This window comes from Yarrowia lipolytica, chromosome 1E, assembly GCF_001761485.1.
Source record: "Yarrowia lipolytica chromosome 1E, complete sequence".
In the NCBI taxonomy this organism is placed as follows: Eukaryota; Fungi; Ascomycota; class Dipodascomycetes; order Dipodascales; genus Yarrowia; species Yarrowia lipolytica.
The window spans coordinates 409,016-427,358 of NC_090774.1; the positions used below are offsets into that span (position 1 = coordinate 409,016).

At 48.1% G+C, this 18,343-nt stretch overlaps 6 protein-coding genes across 6 annotated transcripts; 3 read left to right on the forward strand and 3 right to left on the reverse strand.

Moving 5' to 3' along the window:
- Positions 1-146: 146 nt before the first annotated feature.
- Positions 147-1,331, forward strand: YALI1_E04091g (uncharacterized protein; the record flags this gene model as incomplete). The annotated part of the gene is made up of 1 exon (XM_503499.3): positions 147-1,331. The coding sequence occupies one exon, from the start codon at positions 147-149 to the stop codon at positions 1,329-1,331; it is 1,185 nt and encodes a 394-aa protein (XP_503499.1).
- Positions 1,332-1,482: 151 nt separating this feature from the next.
- YALI1_E04107g (uncharacterized protein) lies at positions 1,483-1,855 on the reverse strand (the record flags this gene model as incomplete). The annotated part of the gene is made up of 2 exons (XM_068282898.1): positions 1,483-1,779; positions 1,823-1,855. The coding sequence occupies 2 exons, from the start codon at positions 1,853-1,855 to the stop codon at positions 1,483-1,485; spliced, it is 330 nt and encodes a 109-aa protein (XP_068138999.1).
- A 3,517-nt stretch (positions 1,856-5,372) lies between these two features.
- On the forward strand, positions 5,373-7,361 carry YALI1_E04143g (uncharacterized protein; the record flags this gene model as incomplete). The annotated part of the gene is made up of 1 exon (XM_503500.3): positions 5,373-7,361. One exon carries the CDS (start codon positions 5,373-5,375, stop codon positions 7,359-7,361), a length of 1,989 nt encoding a protein of 662 aa, XP_503500.3.
- Positions 7,362-8,716: 1,355 nt separating this feature from the next.
- Positions 8,717-10,399, forward strand: YALI1_E04177g (uncharacterized protein; the record flags this gene model as incomplete). Its single annotated transcript, XM_503501.1, has 1 exon — positions 8,717-10,399. One exon carries the CDS (start codon positions 8,717-8,719, stop codon positions 10,397-10,399), a length of 1,683 nt encoding a protein of 560 aa, XP_503501.1.
- A 349-nt stretch (positions 10,400-10,748) lies between these two features.
- YALI1_E04201g (uncharacterized protein) lies at positions 10,749-11,174 on the reverse strand (the record flags this gene model as incomplete). The annotated part of the gene is made up of 1 exon (XM_503502.3): positions 10,749-11,174. The coding sequence occupies one exon, from the start codon at positions 11,172-11,174 to the stop codon at positions 10,749-10,751; it is 426 nt and encodes a 141-aa protein (XP_503502.1).
- A 360-nt stretch (positions 11,175-11,534) lies between these two features.
- Positions 11,535-13,901, reverse strand: YALI1_E04229g (uncharacterized protein; the record flags this gene model as incomplete). The annotated part of the gene is made up of 1 exon (XM_503503.3): positions 11,535-13,901. The coding sequence occupies one exon, from the start codon at positions 13,899-13,901 to the stop codon at positions 11,535-11,537; it is 2,367 nt and encodes a 788-aa protein (XP_503503.3).
- Between the last annotated feature and the right edge of the window lie 4,442 nt (positions 13,902-18,343).

The window sequence follows — 18,343 nt, forward strand, 5'->3', positions numbered from 1 at the left end:
AGCCAAGCACACACTTCTTGCTCTCATAGGCCTTCCCATATCGAAGGTGCATGCTCAATGCCGCCCAAATGCTCACGTGATTCCACGTTTGAGTTTATGCGAACTTTTCAAAACTCATCATCACCAGTTAGCATACATTCACAAAAATGCCCTTCGATCTTCTCACAAAGGCCTTTGCCAAGAAGCTGAACCTTTCCGAGTCTCCCCTTACTGAGGAGGAGCTCCTCGGCAAGCTCAACGCTGATTTCCCTGCTCTTTCCGAGATCCAGCAGGCCGAACAGAACCAGTGGATCACCTTGTCCAAGCGAGTTGACGAGCCCACCACCATCGACCAGCTCAATGACGCTCTTAAATCCAAGACCTACCTGATCACCGACTCTGCTCAGGCTTCTCTCGCTGATGCAGCCGTCTTCTCGGCCCTGTACGCCTCTCTCAAGGAGTGGAAGGAGGATCAGGTCAAGGCACACCGACACATTATCCGATGGGCTGACCTCATCCAGAACATTGGTCTGTTTGATCTCGCTGCTGCCGACAAGATCGTTGTCAACTACAACCTCGAGGTCCCCCGAGAGATCAAGGAGAAACCCAAGAAGGACGACAAGAAGGATGCAGGTAAGGACCCCAAGGCTGTCAAGGGTGGAAAGGACACTTCCAAGGACGCTAAGAAGGAGGCCCCCAAGGATGAGGCCCCCAAGTTTAAGGGCAAGCCCGATCCTGAGACCCTTGCTGCCCTTAAGGCCGCCAAGGAGAAGAAGAAGAAGGAGAAGAAGCCCCAGGCCCAGGCTCAGCCCGAGGCTGTTGTTCCCAACCCTGGTATGATTGATTTCCGAGTTGGCCACATCCAGAAGGCCATCAAGCATCCTGATGCTGACTCTCTGTATGTTTCTACCATCGACATGGGTGATGCTGAGGGACCCCGAACTGTCTGCTCTGGTCTTGCCGGCATCATTCCTCTCGAGGACATGCAGGACCGATACGTTGTCTGTGTGGCCAACCTAAAGCCCGTTACCATGCGAGGCATCAAGTCTTGCGCCATGGTTCTGTGTGCTTCCCGAGAGAATGAAGACCCTCACTCCAAGGAGGTTGAGTTCGTCAACCCTCCCAAGGGCGCCAAGGCCGGAGAGAAGATCTTCTTCGAGACCTACGACCAGACCCCCGAGAAGCAACTCAACCCCAAGAAGAAGATCTGGGAGGCTTGCCAGGCTGGTTTTACCACCAACGAGAACAAGGAGGTTATCTACAAGAAGGAGGGCGAGCCTGACCGAAAGCTCATCGTCAAGGATGGCCAGGTTCTGTCCTGCAACAACTTCGTCGGTGCATGTGTCAGATAAGTATCTTCAATAAAACAATGTAAAAAAATGTATAGTTACGTGAATTGTGTAGAACGTAGACAAGAACGGCAGACATTGAACATTAGGGTAGCTACAGTATGTACATACTTGAAGTGGAGTGAGTAGAAACGGAAATACCCGCACCAAACCTCTAATCTGGTTCATCCGTAAATATAGCTAATCTATATACGTGATGACTACAAGATAAGATAAGATTGAACTGGAGTTGTTGTTTGCGTCCTGTTTTGGTCGCGCCACAGGAAACTATTGAAAACAATCGTCTAACATCATGTACTGTACCTACTTGTAGTACAGCTGCGATACAAGCAGTGATCTCCGCCTTCCAGGGTATTCTCTCTGAACAAAAAACGAATATTACGACCCCTAGAGAAATCCACACACGTACGTGTTGAAGGTAATACCCGGCAGGGTAAGACCTGGCTAATTCCTCACATAATGATGAGAAGTCATCACATAGTGATGAGAGGAACTACTTGTAGCTTGGTCGTAGACGAGATGTCCATCCTGTAGATAGTTTTATCCACTGATCTAGAATCTCTTTCTGGTGAATGAGCAAGCACACACCAGAAGGGTGTGTGCTACTATCGGAACGTGGTGTCCCTAGAAGTGGGTTGTAAGTTGTTAATTAACTACAGTATATCTAATCATTAATACTTATGATCTTCAATAGTACGAAGACGTTGTTTAGGTTCTGATAACCCCACGGAGAGAGCAACATTCCTACTACAGTAAATCAGAGAGTTGTGACGTCACGCGATGTCTACCCAGGGTTAACTCTAGACGATGATAGCGAATTACAGTAAAACCGAAGGGAGCGATTAGTTCTGACAAACACTTTATGGAGACTGAAACTAACAACCTGCTGTAGTGTCACCCAAATGACCAGGCAGCCAGGCAGCCACCACACATGGCTACCCGCCCTAATTACAAGTAGTCAGGGGATCAGATGAGACGTCCACCTAAACTCTTTGTGTACAGAGAGACTACAAGTAGACACTCTTGGATGCAAACACGCTTCCTCAACAGGAAATTGTGACTCGCTCAAAACGTAAAGACTCGCATATCGCTGCTCACGCGCACAAATAGGAGAATGCTTGGCTACATTCGTAAGTCTTATTCGGAACGTTGAGAGTTGAATTCAGTGGTATAATATTCAGACAGTTCCCCACCGTGGATTTTTAGGCTCTGTTTTTCAGAGAGAATTGGTTATGAATAATCATGCCCCTGTCAAAGTACTCACACCATGATTAGCGAACTGTAGTAAAATAATAGATCTAAGGTCGCTTGACCTATATCTGTCTGTTGCTGTGAAGCGATGAATGGGTTTGACTTCAGATAGCCCACCTACCCACCGTGCACACAGGGCTCCCTTTCTCTCCCACTCGAGTCTCCCTCTGCCTTTGACGTATGTACGATACTGCTGTCAAACGTTTTAGCAGATTCGCACCCCGCAAATAATCTTAAGGTTCGAAAGATGGAGAGCCAAGACTGGTGCCAAGACCAGGCGAGTGCGCAACTGAAACTTTAAGAAACGCAAATATGAACGAAGGTACGACTTGTATTACCAGAGGCGAGGAGCTTGCGGATAACAGATCTTGGCCAAGAAATTACTCATCAGGGTTAATTGTGTCTAGTCCGCCATTCTCAGAGCGCTTCCCATTGTTGACATGTCGACTTATGCTAAAACACACTTGTAGGGGCAGTGCAAAAATTTGCTCGCGCATGTTGTTTCAATTGGATTGGATGAGAATCCCTATAGTAGATAAGCTCTGTGCATTAAGCGCCAAATATGCCAGGTAAATATCGTTCGCGGCGTAGGCACAAAACAAAAAAGCACATAAGCAAATGGCCCCTTTTTCGAATTATGTGAAACTCACACAGAACCATTCTATAGATGTGTGGACAACACAATAGGAGCCAGTGTGATAGATGGAGACCTAATATTATGGGCTTAGTGGCTGGACGCTATTCCTTACATTGCAAGTTTACCAATCCCCCTGATCCTTCGCACATCTCCGTGACTTGATGATTTTACGAGTCTTCATACCGTTAAGTGGCGACCTCAGTTTCATTAAATCAGTTCACACCCCAAGTCTAAACCATACCAGCTTGCGAGACGGTAGATCAATCACAGGAGACTGGGTCTTGTTAGCATATCCGCTCAGTGCCGTTTTCACAAAGGTGAAAGTGAATGTGTACTGTTCCATGTTGCTGCAACTAAAGGGTGCGTATAATACCGCCATGGGCACAAGGGATGTGACTCGTGCCGGTCCCGGTGAGATCTATGGTTTTCTGGCCACCATGGAGCGAAAGTATGTAATTATAAGAATTGAAATAGACATGCTACGAAGTTACAAATACTGAAACAAGTAGACACAGTACAACGTAGTCCCTGCCAAGTATGTACCTTGAAGACATACGAAACGGTTCGATTAGATGGGACAGATGTCGATGAATGGGCTCTTCTAAGGCGCTTCCGGGTGATGATTCACTTATTGCGCCCACCTAATAATAGATTTATTCGTGCGTGACGCTTAGATGTTCCGATGCCACCCACCCGGCTTCTGCGCACTGTTCAACGGTACGACGTTTTGATGCGGCTCAAGGCATTGGCCTCATCCTCCAGAAAAATCTTTAATTAGTTCCACAGTCTGTTGCTATGAGCATCATGATGACACTGCACAGCCTTATAACATCAGTTACTACTGTACTGTATTGTATGGGTTGTGCCGTTTCATGCGGTGGGCTATAGAGATGCAAACTCGGCGACTCATCAGCCATTAGCAGCTTCCCCAGTACTACAGCTAGTAGTGAGTGAGGAGTCACTGTCGCCGCCACTGTTGCCGCCACATGGCCACAAGTACAGTATGCCATCTAAACATTGCAAATGTCGACTTCAGTTGATTTTATCATCCACACGTGCTATGACTAATCGGTCTGAATGGCTGATGGACACACCACCAACTGTGGAAAACCCACTACGAGTAGGTTCAAGTAGCTCTAAACGTGAGACGGCTGCATGATCTTTTCTCTGCGCTAACAAATACATGCGGATCAACGACGCCAAACCTAAATTGCTGACCGTAAACTTCGAGGGCTCCACCTGTGTCTCGTCAATGGCATGAGACGACAGCCTGATGAGGTCCGACAGCTAAAAATAATTGTATGGTTGAGCATCAACGCCAACTGCGGAATGCCGGTGTGCGAGAGAGACGAGAAAAGTCCTTCGGCATCCGAAATAATAGCTTCGCGCGAAAATGTCGCACGCCAAGGTCCCCAGAACCGTTGAAAGCTGGAAACCTGCCGATTTCCACGTACAATACAATAGAACCTGAGCTAACAGTGCTGCTAACATCGATTCAAGAACAAGGAGCACTCCGACGGCCTGGTCTGCAGTAAGGAAGCCTAATCGGGAAGCCAAACATGCACGATATTTTTAAAGCTGCAATTTGACCGAACTAAACTGAAATACCCGACACAGGTTACATACAAGCGTACGGCAAAAAGGCCACTAGTATTGTCTCCAGTTGTGGGTCCTTGAACTTAGCTCCCTTGTCATTCCTTTATGGCACTCGTTATGAAGTATAGCCCATGTCAAAGCAGTATGTACACTGTCTCCCATTGGTTGCCCCAACGCAAATGCTGGCGTCGGTTTTGCGTTGTCTCGTTTGTGTCATCAACCCCGTTAGCCTTGTCTTGGCAACTTGGCACATGCGACATTAAACGTATTTGACTCAAACACACATCCCTTCGTTTTTCATTTCTATACAAGGCGTTTGCGGCTACATCGCTCCCCTCCCCCCCCCCCCCCCCCCCCCCCCCCTCATACCACGGATCCTAAATAAACAGAATATTTTAAAAGCTGAAGCATCTTTTCATCCCAATAGCCCCTGTGACCGTGTATGGCCTACGGCTTTGATTGTGTTCATATTCTTTTTTGATTACAAACGGCCATCCCAATGGTGTGGAGGGCAATAGGCCTGTCGCTTGGCCTGTCACTTGGGCCTGGTCTCCCCACCCATGCAGCAGGAAGTTTATCATTTTAAGGTTTCTTGGCACCACTCCCAGGGTGCGCGCGTATGCATTATATTTCGCCCTTGCGTCATTTCAGACGGACCTTCTCGAATTACATTTATTGAGCCTCTTCGCTTGATTTCGACCAGGATAGCAGCCCATATGATCAAAATGCGTCTCAAATTCCACCATCTCGTTTTTACTGTGGGCGCTGTGCTCTCGGTATTGCTCTTTCTGAGCCTCTGCCCCCTCACGCTCAAGCGGATCCCCTCAAATTACATTAACACCGCAGTCGACGGCTACTACTTCCAATATCACCGACTGACACATGTCCGACACCGAAAGAACTGGTTCCGACCCTCTGTCAGAGGAATAATCGATGGCTCCTTTTTCGAGGTCGACTCTACCGCACCGTGGAGAGTTGCCTACTCTTCAAACAAGCCGGGAGTGGCTCCTGCTGCTGTCACACAACCTAACCAGCGACCCACAATCGTCACTCTCAACGCAGGCGACGAAGACAGCGACATTTTGGCCGCCTGGAAGCGAGCCTGGTATGCTGCTGGTTTCAACCCCGTCGTACACATTGAAACCGATCATTCACTGCAACACAAGATGGAGGCCGTCTCGCAAGCTAATGCTCTAATCTTCTGCGACAAACATATTATACCCCTTGACTTCCGACCCAATCTCCCTGGTGGACGAATGAAGGAAGAGTTCTCTGAAAACAGAGAGAAGAACGGTCATCACGGACGAAACAGCCACCGATGGAAACCCAGCGAGTACATGCCCGATCTGTATGACGACAATGATGTAATTGACAAGCTCAAGGGAACCCCTTCGAAGACAACGATCTACTCCCAGATTGAAGACTCTCTACACATGGGCCTTGTTCACTTTGAGAGTATCGAGTTCATCCGAGACCTTGTTCAAAAGCTCTCTTCTGACCGTGTCTCTCCCGGCGAGGCCTCCAGAGACTTCCGTGTCTCCATGGAGAACACTCGAGCTCTGGCTGTTTACACACCAGCTAATCTTGAGACTATCACTGGATACTCTTCTCTTCATGAGGACACTGTGGCCGGCATGATATCTTCCCACAAGAGAAACATGTTCTCTGCTGTCTTTTCTAACGGTCTTCAGGTGGTTGACCCTTACGAGGGTATGAGTCAGATCTTCTCACTCCCCTCCCTGCGACTTGCTCAGCGCCTGGGAGCTTGTCCCAACGTCCCTCTGGCCAAGACCTGTCCTCCCATTGCTCCCGTTCTGGAGTATTTTAAGCTGCACAAGCTCACTGAGAAGTCCCACGACCGAGAAGGTGAGGCCCAGCTTGTCGCACCCAAATTTAACGAGGAACACATCCGAGAACTGCAGAAACTAGGATGCATGATCTGCCAGGACCAGTCCCAGATCCGGCTTCTGAGAGCATACAACCTGCGACCGCGAACTTTCAAGATCGGCACACTCGCACATCCACTCACTCGAGTCGCGGCCGAACATGTCTCCACTGATGTAGATATCGAGATGGTCTACGACTCTTCCACTGCTTACGAGTCTTGGGTTCACAATGTCACTCATAGAGTCATTTCCAGCGATCGATTCGGATCCGTCCCCAAGGTGCTCATGATGAAGGATGTCCTCTACAAGTCATTCTTCGAGCAATCTAACTCCATTTGGCTGACCTGGGAAGACTCGTTCGTCCCTAGCTCCGAAACCAACAACGATATCGAGTACCATCTGGGCTTTGTTCTTCCACCTGAGCCGGATTCCAGAGTGCATGTCAAGAGTTTCAAGTCCATTGGTGAGGGTCTCGTGTCTCCTCATGAGTTCTTCAACAACGGAGAGACTATCATGAAGGCTATCAACGCCCGACTGCATAATGATGATGGCAATGACTCCATCCTCAACACCGTTGAGGGATGGAACATTCCTGATACCGAGATCTGGAGATTCCTCCAGGAGCTCAAGTCTCTCCACCGAAGAAACCAGAACATCAACTAAGTGACCTCATCCAAGCACTTGACGAGCCTTTCGCATACACTGAGACCGCTCTGTCTCTTTGTCTTTCATTTGAGCCACCTAATCTTTACAACGTCTCTCCATCAATACGCGAGTTGAAGCTACATAAGTCGTCTATTTCAGCTAGCTCTCGATAAGCAGTCGCCTGTCACTTCCCCAGTACCCCCAACATGGTCTTAACGACATCAGCGCAGGTCTGCAAGTTGTTGCGGGACATTTCCAGCTCCTGGTGCCGACTTCGGATCCATTGAATCCCTAAGTCAATTCTAGGTTAGTTTTCTAATGCATTTATTTATCATCTCTCTCTTGATTTTCATGGAATCGTAGTCAGTTGTAACGCTCGTAATACTTACCGTTTTTCGCCTCTTTGAAGATCAATCAGGCTCATGGACTCGTTCCATAACTGCAGGTCGCGAATGAATTCCTCGAAGTCCTTCATTATTTCCTTTCGGATCGCCTCGTCTTGCTCAACGAGCTCGGCGTACTTGCCGCGAATCATGCTCTCAAGCTCGTTAGGAAACATGATCTCAGGGTCGATGGCATAGTTGGTGAGAGAGTTCCTCTTGGAGGACGAGCTTCAAGCCTCCAGAATCTGCTTGTAGGGCCCCTCCTTGGAGTTGAGTAACATCGGAGAAGGGTGCGCGGCACTGGAGCCGGGTATCTTGTGGGCGTGTCGAAATATCTTCGTGTAATTTAGGCGCGAGGGATCACGATCGGTATCTTAGAGGGTATATGTTTGTGTCGGGTGTGCTGTTGAAGCGTCTGGAGTGTAGAGAAGAGTGAGTGTATATGTAAGTGAGGGGTTGTCTTATAAGACACCCTTAAAACAACCTGTTGGTGCTGTACTTGTACTCATGTTGTATGTGTAACTATTTTCCCACCTTAAATTGATGTTTTGTCTGTGTTGTTAATTAGGCGAGTTTGTTTTGGTATGCATCCCAAACAATACACCAGTGAAGCAAACTGTGGAGTGCTGTGGCGTGATTGAAAGATATCACGTATAAATCAACTTCAATATAACTCGTTTACAATTTCACAATGATTTATATACTACCAATATCCCTTTAATCTCTCCAGAGCCCCATACTCCCCCAATCTTTACATAGTAGTCAATCAAATAAGGTTGTAAGTGTGTTTGGTAACCCTAGCAACCGCGTTGGTGCACGCGTCTCACTACACCTCTCTCTTGAACAAATTCCACTCGACGATAATACCACCAGTGCGGCAATACACCAGGGCCGACAACAATACTACACTGCGCGCGCATCTCCACCACTGCTTGAACGACTGCCCACACATCCCGCATTTGCTCCACCATACTTCCATCTCATGATACCATGCCCTCGAAGGGCTCCAAGAAACCTAGGAAGCATGGCCATGGTGCAGACCTGGCAAGTGATAGCTTGCTAGACCAGCTGTTAGCCGAGTCGGATGATGGGCAGGAACAGCGACCTGCCAAGCGTCGCGGTATTCTGGCGTCAGCGAGGACGAAGAAGGATCTGAAGAACACGAGGACTGCTAAAAGGACAATGAGTGAGATGGCACCTAGCAAAGCGTCTCAGGAGAAGCCTAGAAAGGCAGCAAGGTCTCAGACTATTGGTCACGGTGCCTCTGATACCTCAGGCAAACAGACGAAGACGAATGGTAAGGTTCAGAAAAAACATACACAACCATCACAAAACGGAGACTTCACCAAACCGATAGGTGTACTGGACATGGATGACAACGACACAGACGACCATGGACGACGATCACTGCAACAAGAGACCCAGCAGGTCATTACGCCTACAGAGGTATCTTCTCCACCACCACCAGACCCAGCCGTGGGCATGGTAGGAGGTAACAGTGCGGATGAAGAGCTGTTTGAGGTGGAGTTAGAGACCGCGGAAGGGTTCAGATACAGGCGACGACTGACCAGGCGAGAGCTGGAGGAGCTACAGGCTGAGGAGGAGAGCACTTCACCTCAAGGGGTTGAGATGATGGAACCTGAGACTGAAAACTCGGAAATGGACCCCGACCATGTCACAGACTCGACGTCACACAGTAGCGTTCATGTTGGTGCCCGTCCAAAGGACTCGTTTGTGCCCATGTCGCCAAAAGACGTTTCGTTGCCGCTCAAACATACACCAGTGATACAACAACAGGATATGCGAAAAGTACCTGCAAAGACGCCCGAGCGCAACCACGACAACCGGGGAAGACGGATTAGTTCTCTTGGGAACGGCTTTGAAGGAGAGCCTCATGCAGACGTGGATGCGCAAAACTTCTACAAGCACTTTGAGCCCGGTCTGCCGGAACCTCATAAAGCACGGCTTCTGTTGACGTGGTCTGGTAAACGTGCGATGATGAATCACAAGACCAGGATGGTTCGTGAGAGTGCTCCTCAGGGTCTGTCGGAAACTGACGAGACTACAGCTCGACGCATTGTTCGTGTAATTATGGAAGACATTATTCGAGACATGAAGGACGGCAAAGTGAACACCAGTTGGTACAATCGACCTGAGCCTGACGGTGACGACCATTCCAATTCACGGTTCACCAAGCCCAATGCACAGAACATTGCCAATGCTGAGAAACTCGCGCTGTTTAAGAAGCGGCTGGCTGCCCAACAAGCAGAGATCAAGGAATGGGCCAAGTTGGAAGCGGAGGCGCGAGAGAGACTGGATATGGCCAAGGGTAAGAGTCAGAAGTTAGTTGCACAGCTTCAAAAGCCGTTTGATTCGCCGCCGACCCTCCCTTCTCTGTTGAGCGATGTTGCACTATCTGCATCCACGTTTTCCCGTCAGATTGACCAGGTTGAAGACGCTGTGAACAAAATCAACAGTTGCAACGTTCGGGCATCCAAGTTCTGCGACGAGCAGTTCCAGGCGCTTGATAATGTGTTAGAATCTCGAAGCAGGAAAAGACCAAGGCAGTCTCAAGATTTCAGAACCATCTTTAATGCTGATAGGTTCAGGGAGTCGACCTTGGACGGTGAGCAGACCAGAGACGTTCTCAGAACGCTTAGTCGACTCAAGTGAAAACATTCCCATGTGGACTATTTGCATTGTGGGATTGTAACAGATGCTGATGCACTAATAATTGGCATCTTTACCCTGGCAGTTGATTGTTGGATTCAGCAGCACTGCGCAGGCGTGTACTATATATCAAATTAATTTATTACGATTAAGGACTCGGCGCTTTATACTTGTAAATACTGGCTACCGGTTTTCTAAAATATATTGTCTCATGTACATATCCCTTCCGTTACCCTCGTCAAATCTCGTTGTTTGGGGCTTCTCCTCAGTGGCCATCGAGACTTGTTCTCAATGCTGTCGCTGACTTTTTATCGCTGCTCTCCGTCGCATTCGTTCGTGCTTAGTCCCAGCCCTACAGATACTTCTTGGCCAAGCTCTTGATTCGCTGGTCGAACACTGGGCTGGTGATGGGCTGGTTTACAAAGTAGAATGGCGACAATAAGGTCTTGACGTAGAGGTCGTGGACCTCCTGAAAGAACTGACGTATCGACTCCTCATTTCTGGTCTCATGCAGCAACATGATTTTGATATCTCCGGCGGTCACGAAGGCAGACACCAGATGACTGTAGAAGTTGTCGACTGTTCGCAGGTACAGCTGGTTGGTCCTAGATGCGGTCTGCTCCACCATGTCAATAGCTGCGTGTAGAATAAATGGTGCCAGCTCCTTCATTTCGGGCGAGAATCGGGAGTTCCCATCACCTCCTTGGCGGTATGTGCCGAACTCTTGTGTGTAAATGGGGTTGTCTTCAGTGCCCACGATTGCAAGGTAATATGACATGACGGGCTGTGTGTAGTATGATGTGTGAGAGAGAGCTGCTTTGTGTCTCCAACTGAGGTTTGATGGCGCTTGGGGACTGTCGTTGTGTGATTGTAGCTTGTCCTCAGTTTCAGGGTGCCGTTGTAATGGTGGTGGTCCTTATTTCAATGTGCTGGGACAGCACACGCGTAAGACGCATGATGAGAATTTAAGCGATTCAAAGGTGTGGATAAATTCCGAAAAATATAATTTAACGCTATTGAAATAAAATACTCATTGATATTTGCGTAAGCCAGAATCAAAAACATTGGCCCCTACCATTACACCAGACATATCTAAAATACATATATTCATCATGTTGTACTAGCCTATAAATATGCCTCACTCGTTATAAATCTGAGGGACATTCTCATAGTATCGCGTGCCTGTGTAAGGACACAGGGGGAACACGGCCAGTAGAGTCTTGGTAAGATAACCTAGAGTCGAGGGCTCCAAACTTCTCCAGTTGAGAATCTTGGATGGACCCCAGCTTGGTGTTAGGGGATCCAGGATAAGAATTGGCAGCTGGGTGAGTGCACATCGCTTCCATGTGTGTCCTTCTGTAGAAACGACCACCTCGAGGTTCTGTGCTTGAGCATTCATATCGAATGACTCACTGATGAAATCAGTTTTCACGGTTACCATGCCCAGCTCAGGTGTAAGGGGGATAGGAGGTTCCTGTTGTCCTGCAATCTCGGTGAAAGCACTGAGAATGGCAAAGTCATAGCCTGAGAGCTTCGGCGACACGCTATCCCAGTTTTTGCTGACGTAGAAGAGTACAAGAGAGAATAGTAGTTTCTGCATCTCTGGGATCAGTGTGAGATCATAGAACGCAGAGAATCTGGCCTTGTCAAGCTCATCTGACAAGAAGACGGAATTCAGAAGTTCTTCCAAAGTGCCGTTGGTCTCGGCCATGTGTTGGGTAATATGTTGGGAAGGAGAGAGGTTGAACTGAGTGGCGAGATGCTCAAGATAATTAGACTTGAACACCATACCAGCCTGGCCATCTTCATCTTTGAACAGCTTCTGGGCCACTCTTCCCCAGACTTGGAACTCCCACTGGGAGCTCTGCATAGCTTCTCCAGCAGCCATGGACGACGGTCTCAAAGGAACAGCATCATGAGAGAGCGATGTGGGAGTAATCAGAGGTACAAATGCGACACGTGTGACCACGGTAGAAGGAATAGGGAACTTGAGGACGTTGGTGGGAGTGACAGCGTAGAAGATGGAAAGGAATGTGCCATGAGGACTGATAGCAGCGCCAGATATGACAGCCTCGTAATCAAGAGTATTGAAACTTGGTGTAACACCGTTCAAACTTCCATTGTTTTCCTTAGCTGTTGTGAGACGCTTCATCAGCAGAGCCATGGTCTGTTCCTGTTGCTCCATGGTGTTGGAAGTAGGGTTCCAGTAGACGACTCCACCCTTGTATGTTACAATAAGGACCTTGTCATCGTGAATAGCGATATCTGACACCGTGTTTGAATCACCCCAGAGAGGTGATTCAATTTTTCCTTCTGGGCTCACCCAAGTGAGTCTGTGTGGTTGCGAGACAGCGACTGTTCCATTTACAAAAGACATAGCAGCAATCACAAATCGGGAAGAAGAGATGAGGGTGGAAGGTTCGCCAAGCTCTTGCTTCTCATTATCCCAAGTAAGCTTCACGACCTCGTTAGCGTCAGTTACAGCTACCAGAGCACTACCTCCATATGGAGTGGCGTCCCATGCGAGTTTGACAATCTGTCTGTCACGAGTAAAAGTAGAAGCTACTATCTTGAGATCGTTTGCTTCGACAGATAACACGATGATTTCGCCTCGACCAGTTCCCACAGCGACGTAATTGTTTTTATCGATTGTTGGCGACCATGCAAAGCTGTGGATCTGGAAACTGTAGTACTGTTCGCGGGTGTATTCCTGCTCGGTAATTCCAGGCACGCTGGGCGTTCCGGCACGTGAGCCCTTGGGTGTGTCTTCGCCATGGTCAATCATGGAGCTGTCTCCGTTGGTGGGCTCTTCCACCACTGTAGGATGGTCTTCTCCGTTAGTCTCACCAGTCTCCTTTTTGACGCGTTTGTACAGCACATCAGCAACGTTGTGGCACAGAGTCCACGAGTGCTTCTCCACCTGGCCTCGGTGGTCGTAGATGAACAGCTCATGGGTGGTATTGAGCAGACCAATGAGACAACCGTGCATCTTTCCGAGGCCTGTTGGAGACCAAGCAATATCAGCCACGTGCCGGTCACCGGAGCCGTACTGGATCTGGTTGCCCGGAATCGACGTGGAGCCCCCAGCTGTGACGGGGATGGCGTCCATGGTGTCAGACTTGTTGATGGTGAAGTTGGTTTCGGGGAACTGGGCCCAGTTTCGGTCTCGCACACTGTCAATCTCATCGTCACGCGAAGTGATGGGTCCGTTGACATTGAGAACGACCGCGTCCGATCCTGCAGCAATACTCAGATCACCATCGTCCGACCAGGCCAGAGCTCCACCAGTTGCTGAGGGTTGGATTCTCGGTAAACGAATGTCTTTCAACATGGTGTGCAAGTGTCGCGTATTTATCTGGGAGTCTGTATCGACTGTAATTCGATTTGGATGTCGGTTAGGTGATGCAGTAACGGTCGGATGAGGTCTGAAAGCCCCGTTGTTTTTCGCGTCTGATGTGACGAGAATAATTTGTCGACTGGGAGGTGTTGTGCATAGCAGAAGCATCCTATAGCGAATTGACTATGACAGCCATGGACATCTGTGACTTGGAGGAGTCACGGGACCGAATGTGGGCCACAAGTAGTGGAGTTTGTAGATTATTCTCTAGAAATCTCGCCCGATAAAGCTCATAAATCAAATCCTGGAATGTCATTGTTGCCAATGTGATGTTATGAGCATAGCGTGTAAGATGGTGCAGAGTGATGTCAGGTGTAGCGGCAAGTAGAGGAACTTGGGACAGTGGTAGTAGGGAAATATGGTCATGTGTTGTCTGATGCCTAAGTTATTCTTCATTTTAGGAAACACATCCCCTTCTTGTTGACATTGAGTCGTATATGTCTTTTTGTGAAATTTACTTGAACATAACTAATTAGTCGACTCTTTACTTGATGATTTACTTGATGCAGATTCGTGGACTTTCTTCGCTGAGTTGACAAGCTCATTCTGAGGCTCACTCCCAACCATCAAACCAACACAAGAATAACCCTTGCTGGCCCTTGAGACCCGCTTATCCTCCGCTTGCATAGAAGGAGTAAAGCCACCCCTCTCCCGTCTTCTGGATGATGCCGCATCTCCCACGCGCGCTGTGTAGACTCAATGTGCCCATTAACAGGAGAAACCCTACAGTACGGGGTACGCACTTGGACAGCATACGCGTTTGTGGGTTGGAAGGGGCTCGTGATGCTCATTGGATGTAAGTTTCGTCCTGTTTTCAAGAGTCGCTCTCTTTGGAATACTCGATCGTTTACGATGTTATAGCTAAGAGCAATAGAGCCAAGAGCATGAATTTGAACCGAACAAAACATATGGCATGATTGCTGGAGCATCGAGAGATTCAAGAACACAATTCTGAGATCATTGCTGATAACTTAGATAGATGTATTGAAAGAAGATTAATGTCGGTGTTAAACCATGGTTTAGTGGTGCCGTATGCTCGTGTCTTTCCATAGCTACTACTGTATATTATAACAGGTTGATAGCTGCTGTAGTGAAGTCAAGCTTCGTGTCTAGGATACGATACGATTCACGATTGGCTTACTTTTTTGAGCAACGCTAATTGGCATGGATCCGGCCTGTTTCCAAACAAAAAAACTTGTTCCAACACCAAGCGCAATATCAATCACGGAGTAATCACCTCACATTCCGTCTGTCCGGCTGCTCATCATGTGCGGGATTTGATGTCTGCCGCTGAGCTGCTCTGGGTGGAACCATCTCTGCAGATGGCATTCTTCCGGATGCATGGACGTCTTGGCGCTGGATTTTTGATTTCTCGAAAAGAAGGGGGAGCGCCTGTTGTTAATACAGTATGAGTACCAACGGGTATCGTAGAGACGGTGCGAAGATTAAGGTCGTGGTTATTTCAAATTCAGTTTTTGTCGGCATCAAACAAGCCACCATATGGATTCTATAGGCTGCTTTTGCCCTCCGATTCAGATGTACCAGTGCTTAGATTACAAGTTGCCCACGGAAAATGAGCAGGTTACTATTGCTTGGGCTTTCATGGTGAAGAGAGCGAGCTGAATCTCAGATGTTGGACCGCTTTAGAGGGTCTGTAAAACTCTATCGTGTTTGTATTGCTATCCCATGGTCATCAGTCAAATATCTACAGTATTATCTACGGTTTAGTAAGCAGGCACGTTCAGGCTCACTACGATGTAGCATGCGATACGAATAAGGTCTGGCCTTAGAAAGGTTTATGGCGTTTGGGTTCGCCATAAAATAATGTGAGACCATGGAAGGATACGGGTCTGGAACCACAGCGGTTAACTTCAAGAGCCAGGTAATAGTATTGACCAGGGTTCCACGGTCTCAAGTAAATACGGTTTGATTCCGTTTTAGAAGAAGTTCCAAAAGTGTGGCCAAAATAGACATCTGTCTTATGGTCCTGATGTTAACCAACACAAGTGTAGATACTCCTACCAGAAGAAGAATCCCAAAGTGGAAAGACAGATATGACCGTCGAAGCGAGTACGAGCCCAGCACAGACAAGCAGTTGTGGAGTCGGTTGTTTTACAATCGTGCGTGATGACACATGTCCACCAAACCACATGGTCATAAATAATATTGCGCGTTGTCTGGCGGTTCGCCACGCTATGTACCTTGCCACCTCCATCTATAGCTATAATGGGGAGAGGCTTAGTATGCGTCATGGCAGCTACAGTAGTGTCTCGTAGCACAGCCAAGTCCACACAGCCGGGTGGCAACCGTTTCTTTACTGTCCCCGACCCGACCGAAGCCTATCACTGCTTTTTCCAGATCATCGTCGCTGCCGTCAGTAGAGGAGGGTGTACTAAATATAGAATTATTTGCTATCTTCAGGGGCGTTTACCCTCCCAGGCTTGGAGCAGGCATGTATTGCGGTACTGATTAGGGCGAGGGATTTTTTTGAGTTGGGGTCAAAAACATTGCAAACGAGGAACACGAGGATCACTGGGGCTGAATGTAGAGCGTGAGGGCATCTCTTGGCACTCATCGAGACATTCCCGGGGATGTTTGAAACATTGAGGCGTGTTTACGTGTTGGTGTTGCATTTGGCATTCAAGCGCGAGTCGTGATAATTATCCGTATCTGTGAGGGACGAGTCTATTTGGGGACACGCTCAAATATTTTTTGGAGGCTGCAAGGCCTGCCGCTGTTACTTGGTAGAAGCAGGAGTATACACACTACCGCTGCACTTGAGGGGTGATTGGAGTGAGCAGTATAACGAGCTACAAGTACTTGTACGTCGCGTGGAGGTTTTAATATGCGAGTTATCCGATAATCCGAATAAATACAATGATTCGTATCGTACTATATCAAATGTCCGTCTATAGCTCGTCTACTTGTAGTTTGTCGACGATGATTTGAAACTCGCTAATCATGTTATGAAATTCAAATAGGAATTGCCTAACTCGTCGAGAGGGCCCTTTCACCACTTGGATACGCCTGTGTTTTTTTTGTCGATCATGGTTTGCTAGAGGAATGAGCACAGTGTTTTTGTTGTGCCGTAGAAGCCAGTACGACCAACAGATTGCTCAAGAGCCACAACGTGGTGGACGGAATATGAGCAAAATATCTGGAGATGCAACCCACGATATTACCACTAATTAGTGCAACGTGTAGGTATTTGACATACTCTCGTACCCATGTCTCGTGGAAATTACAGTATACAGACGTGTGAGGCCAGGCTTGCACTGCAGCGCAGCGTCTTCAGCCACGCGAAGAGAATCCGTGGTGGGAGATGGGCAGTCTGAGCAGAGCAAGAACGGAACAAGTTGATCATGGTTCGGCTGTTAAGTTTTGTCTCCCTTCTGGTTGGGGATGAGTAAGAAAGATCATCAGGGTTCGTTCTACCATCCCCTCTACCAGTGTTTTGAAAGCGCACTTCTCTTGGGCTAGCTCCGCAGTAACGCAGCCCGAGGCCCCTAGTACCTGGGTTTTCTCCACAAGCGTCATGGGCACTAATTAATTTCACAAGGAGACTGAGAGCCTTGTCCAGTTCACACACCATGGCAGTCCGATCTTAGGGTTCGTCTAGGTTGCACCGTCTCTGAGTCTAAATACAGTACCCTCAGAGTTTTGTTGGCTTTTTTGCTTTTGCAGGTCTCCCTCGTTGTCATAGGAAAAAAGGTGTGTGCGAGTGGCTTGTCTAGTTTGCACAATGGTTCATGACTCCAGAGAACAAGAGCAACTGTCAGGTTCGGTCATTTGACCGTGATTGTAGGCTGGCATCTTGCTGTTTTCGTTCGCCCCGCTTGAAGACTCGTTTTGCATGACGCATTCCGTGGTAGTCACTGTAAAAAGTGGGCTCCGCAAATGGCTATTTTTACCACACGTGTAGAGGGATGATGAATCCTTGTTATGGTTTTGTGAGAACTCGTGTGAATTATACGAACCATCTCGTTTCAAAGTGTAAGTACTTGAGCCCATACTCGTACAGACCCAGTCCAAAGTAGCAAAAGAAAAACCAATCGTGCTCAAAGTATCCGGGGTCAAACACGCCTGTCTTTCCACTCGCCCTCAACCCAACATGTTTAATACATATTGGCTCTGGCTTTGGAGCTTGCTAATGTAAATCGCATCATCTCAGTGGCTATTATAGAAGACTCCTCTATCACCCGCACCCATCCGTCTCAGCAAAGCTGCCAGTGCATGGATGAGGCGCAATTGGTCCTTGAAATAAGTGGGTTGGTGGTGTGACTGCACACCAATCATTTTAGCCCACCGCGTGAAGGCTATTTGGCCACATGAAAAAACAGGCATGAGAGACGAATCAGCGGACTCAACTATCCGATCTTGGTTTGTTCGGGTGGCACACCCGCAAAGATAGACGTGCTTCAAGATTAAAAGGACCATATCCACATTCGTTTCAGCAGAAAGGGCCAAACACAAAAGCAACGGAAGGGAACAATCTAAAAAAAACCCTCACATCACCTCACGTCTTTGCTTTGCACATCCTTAAAATAAGC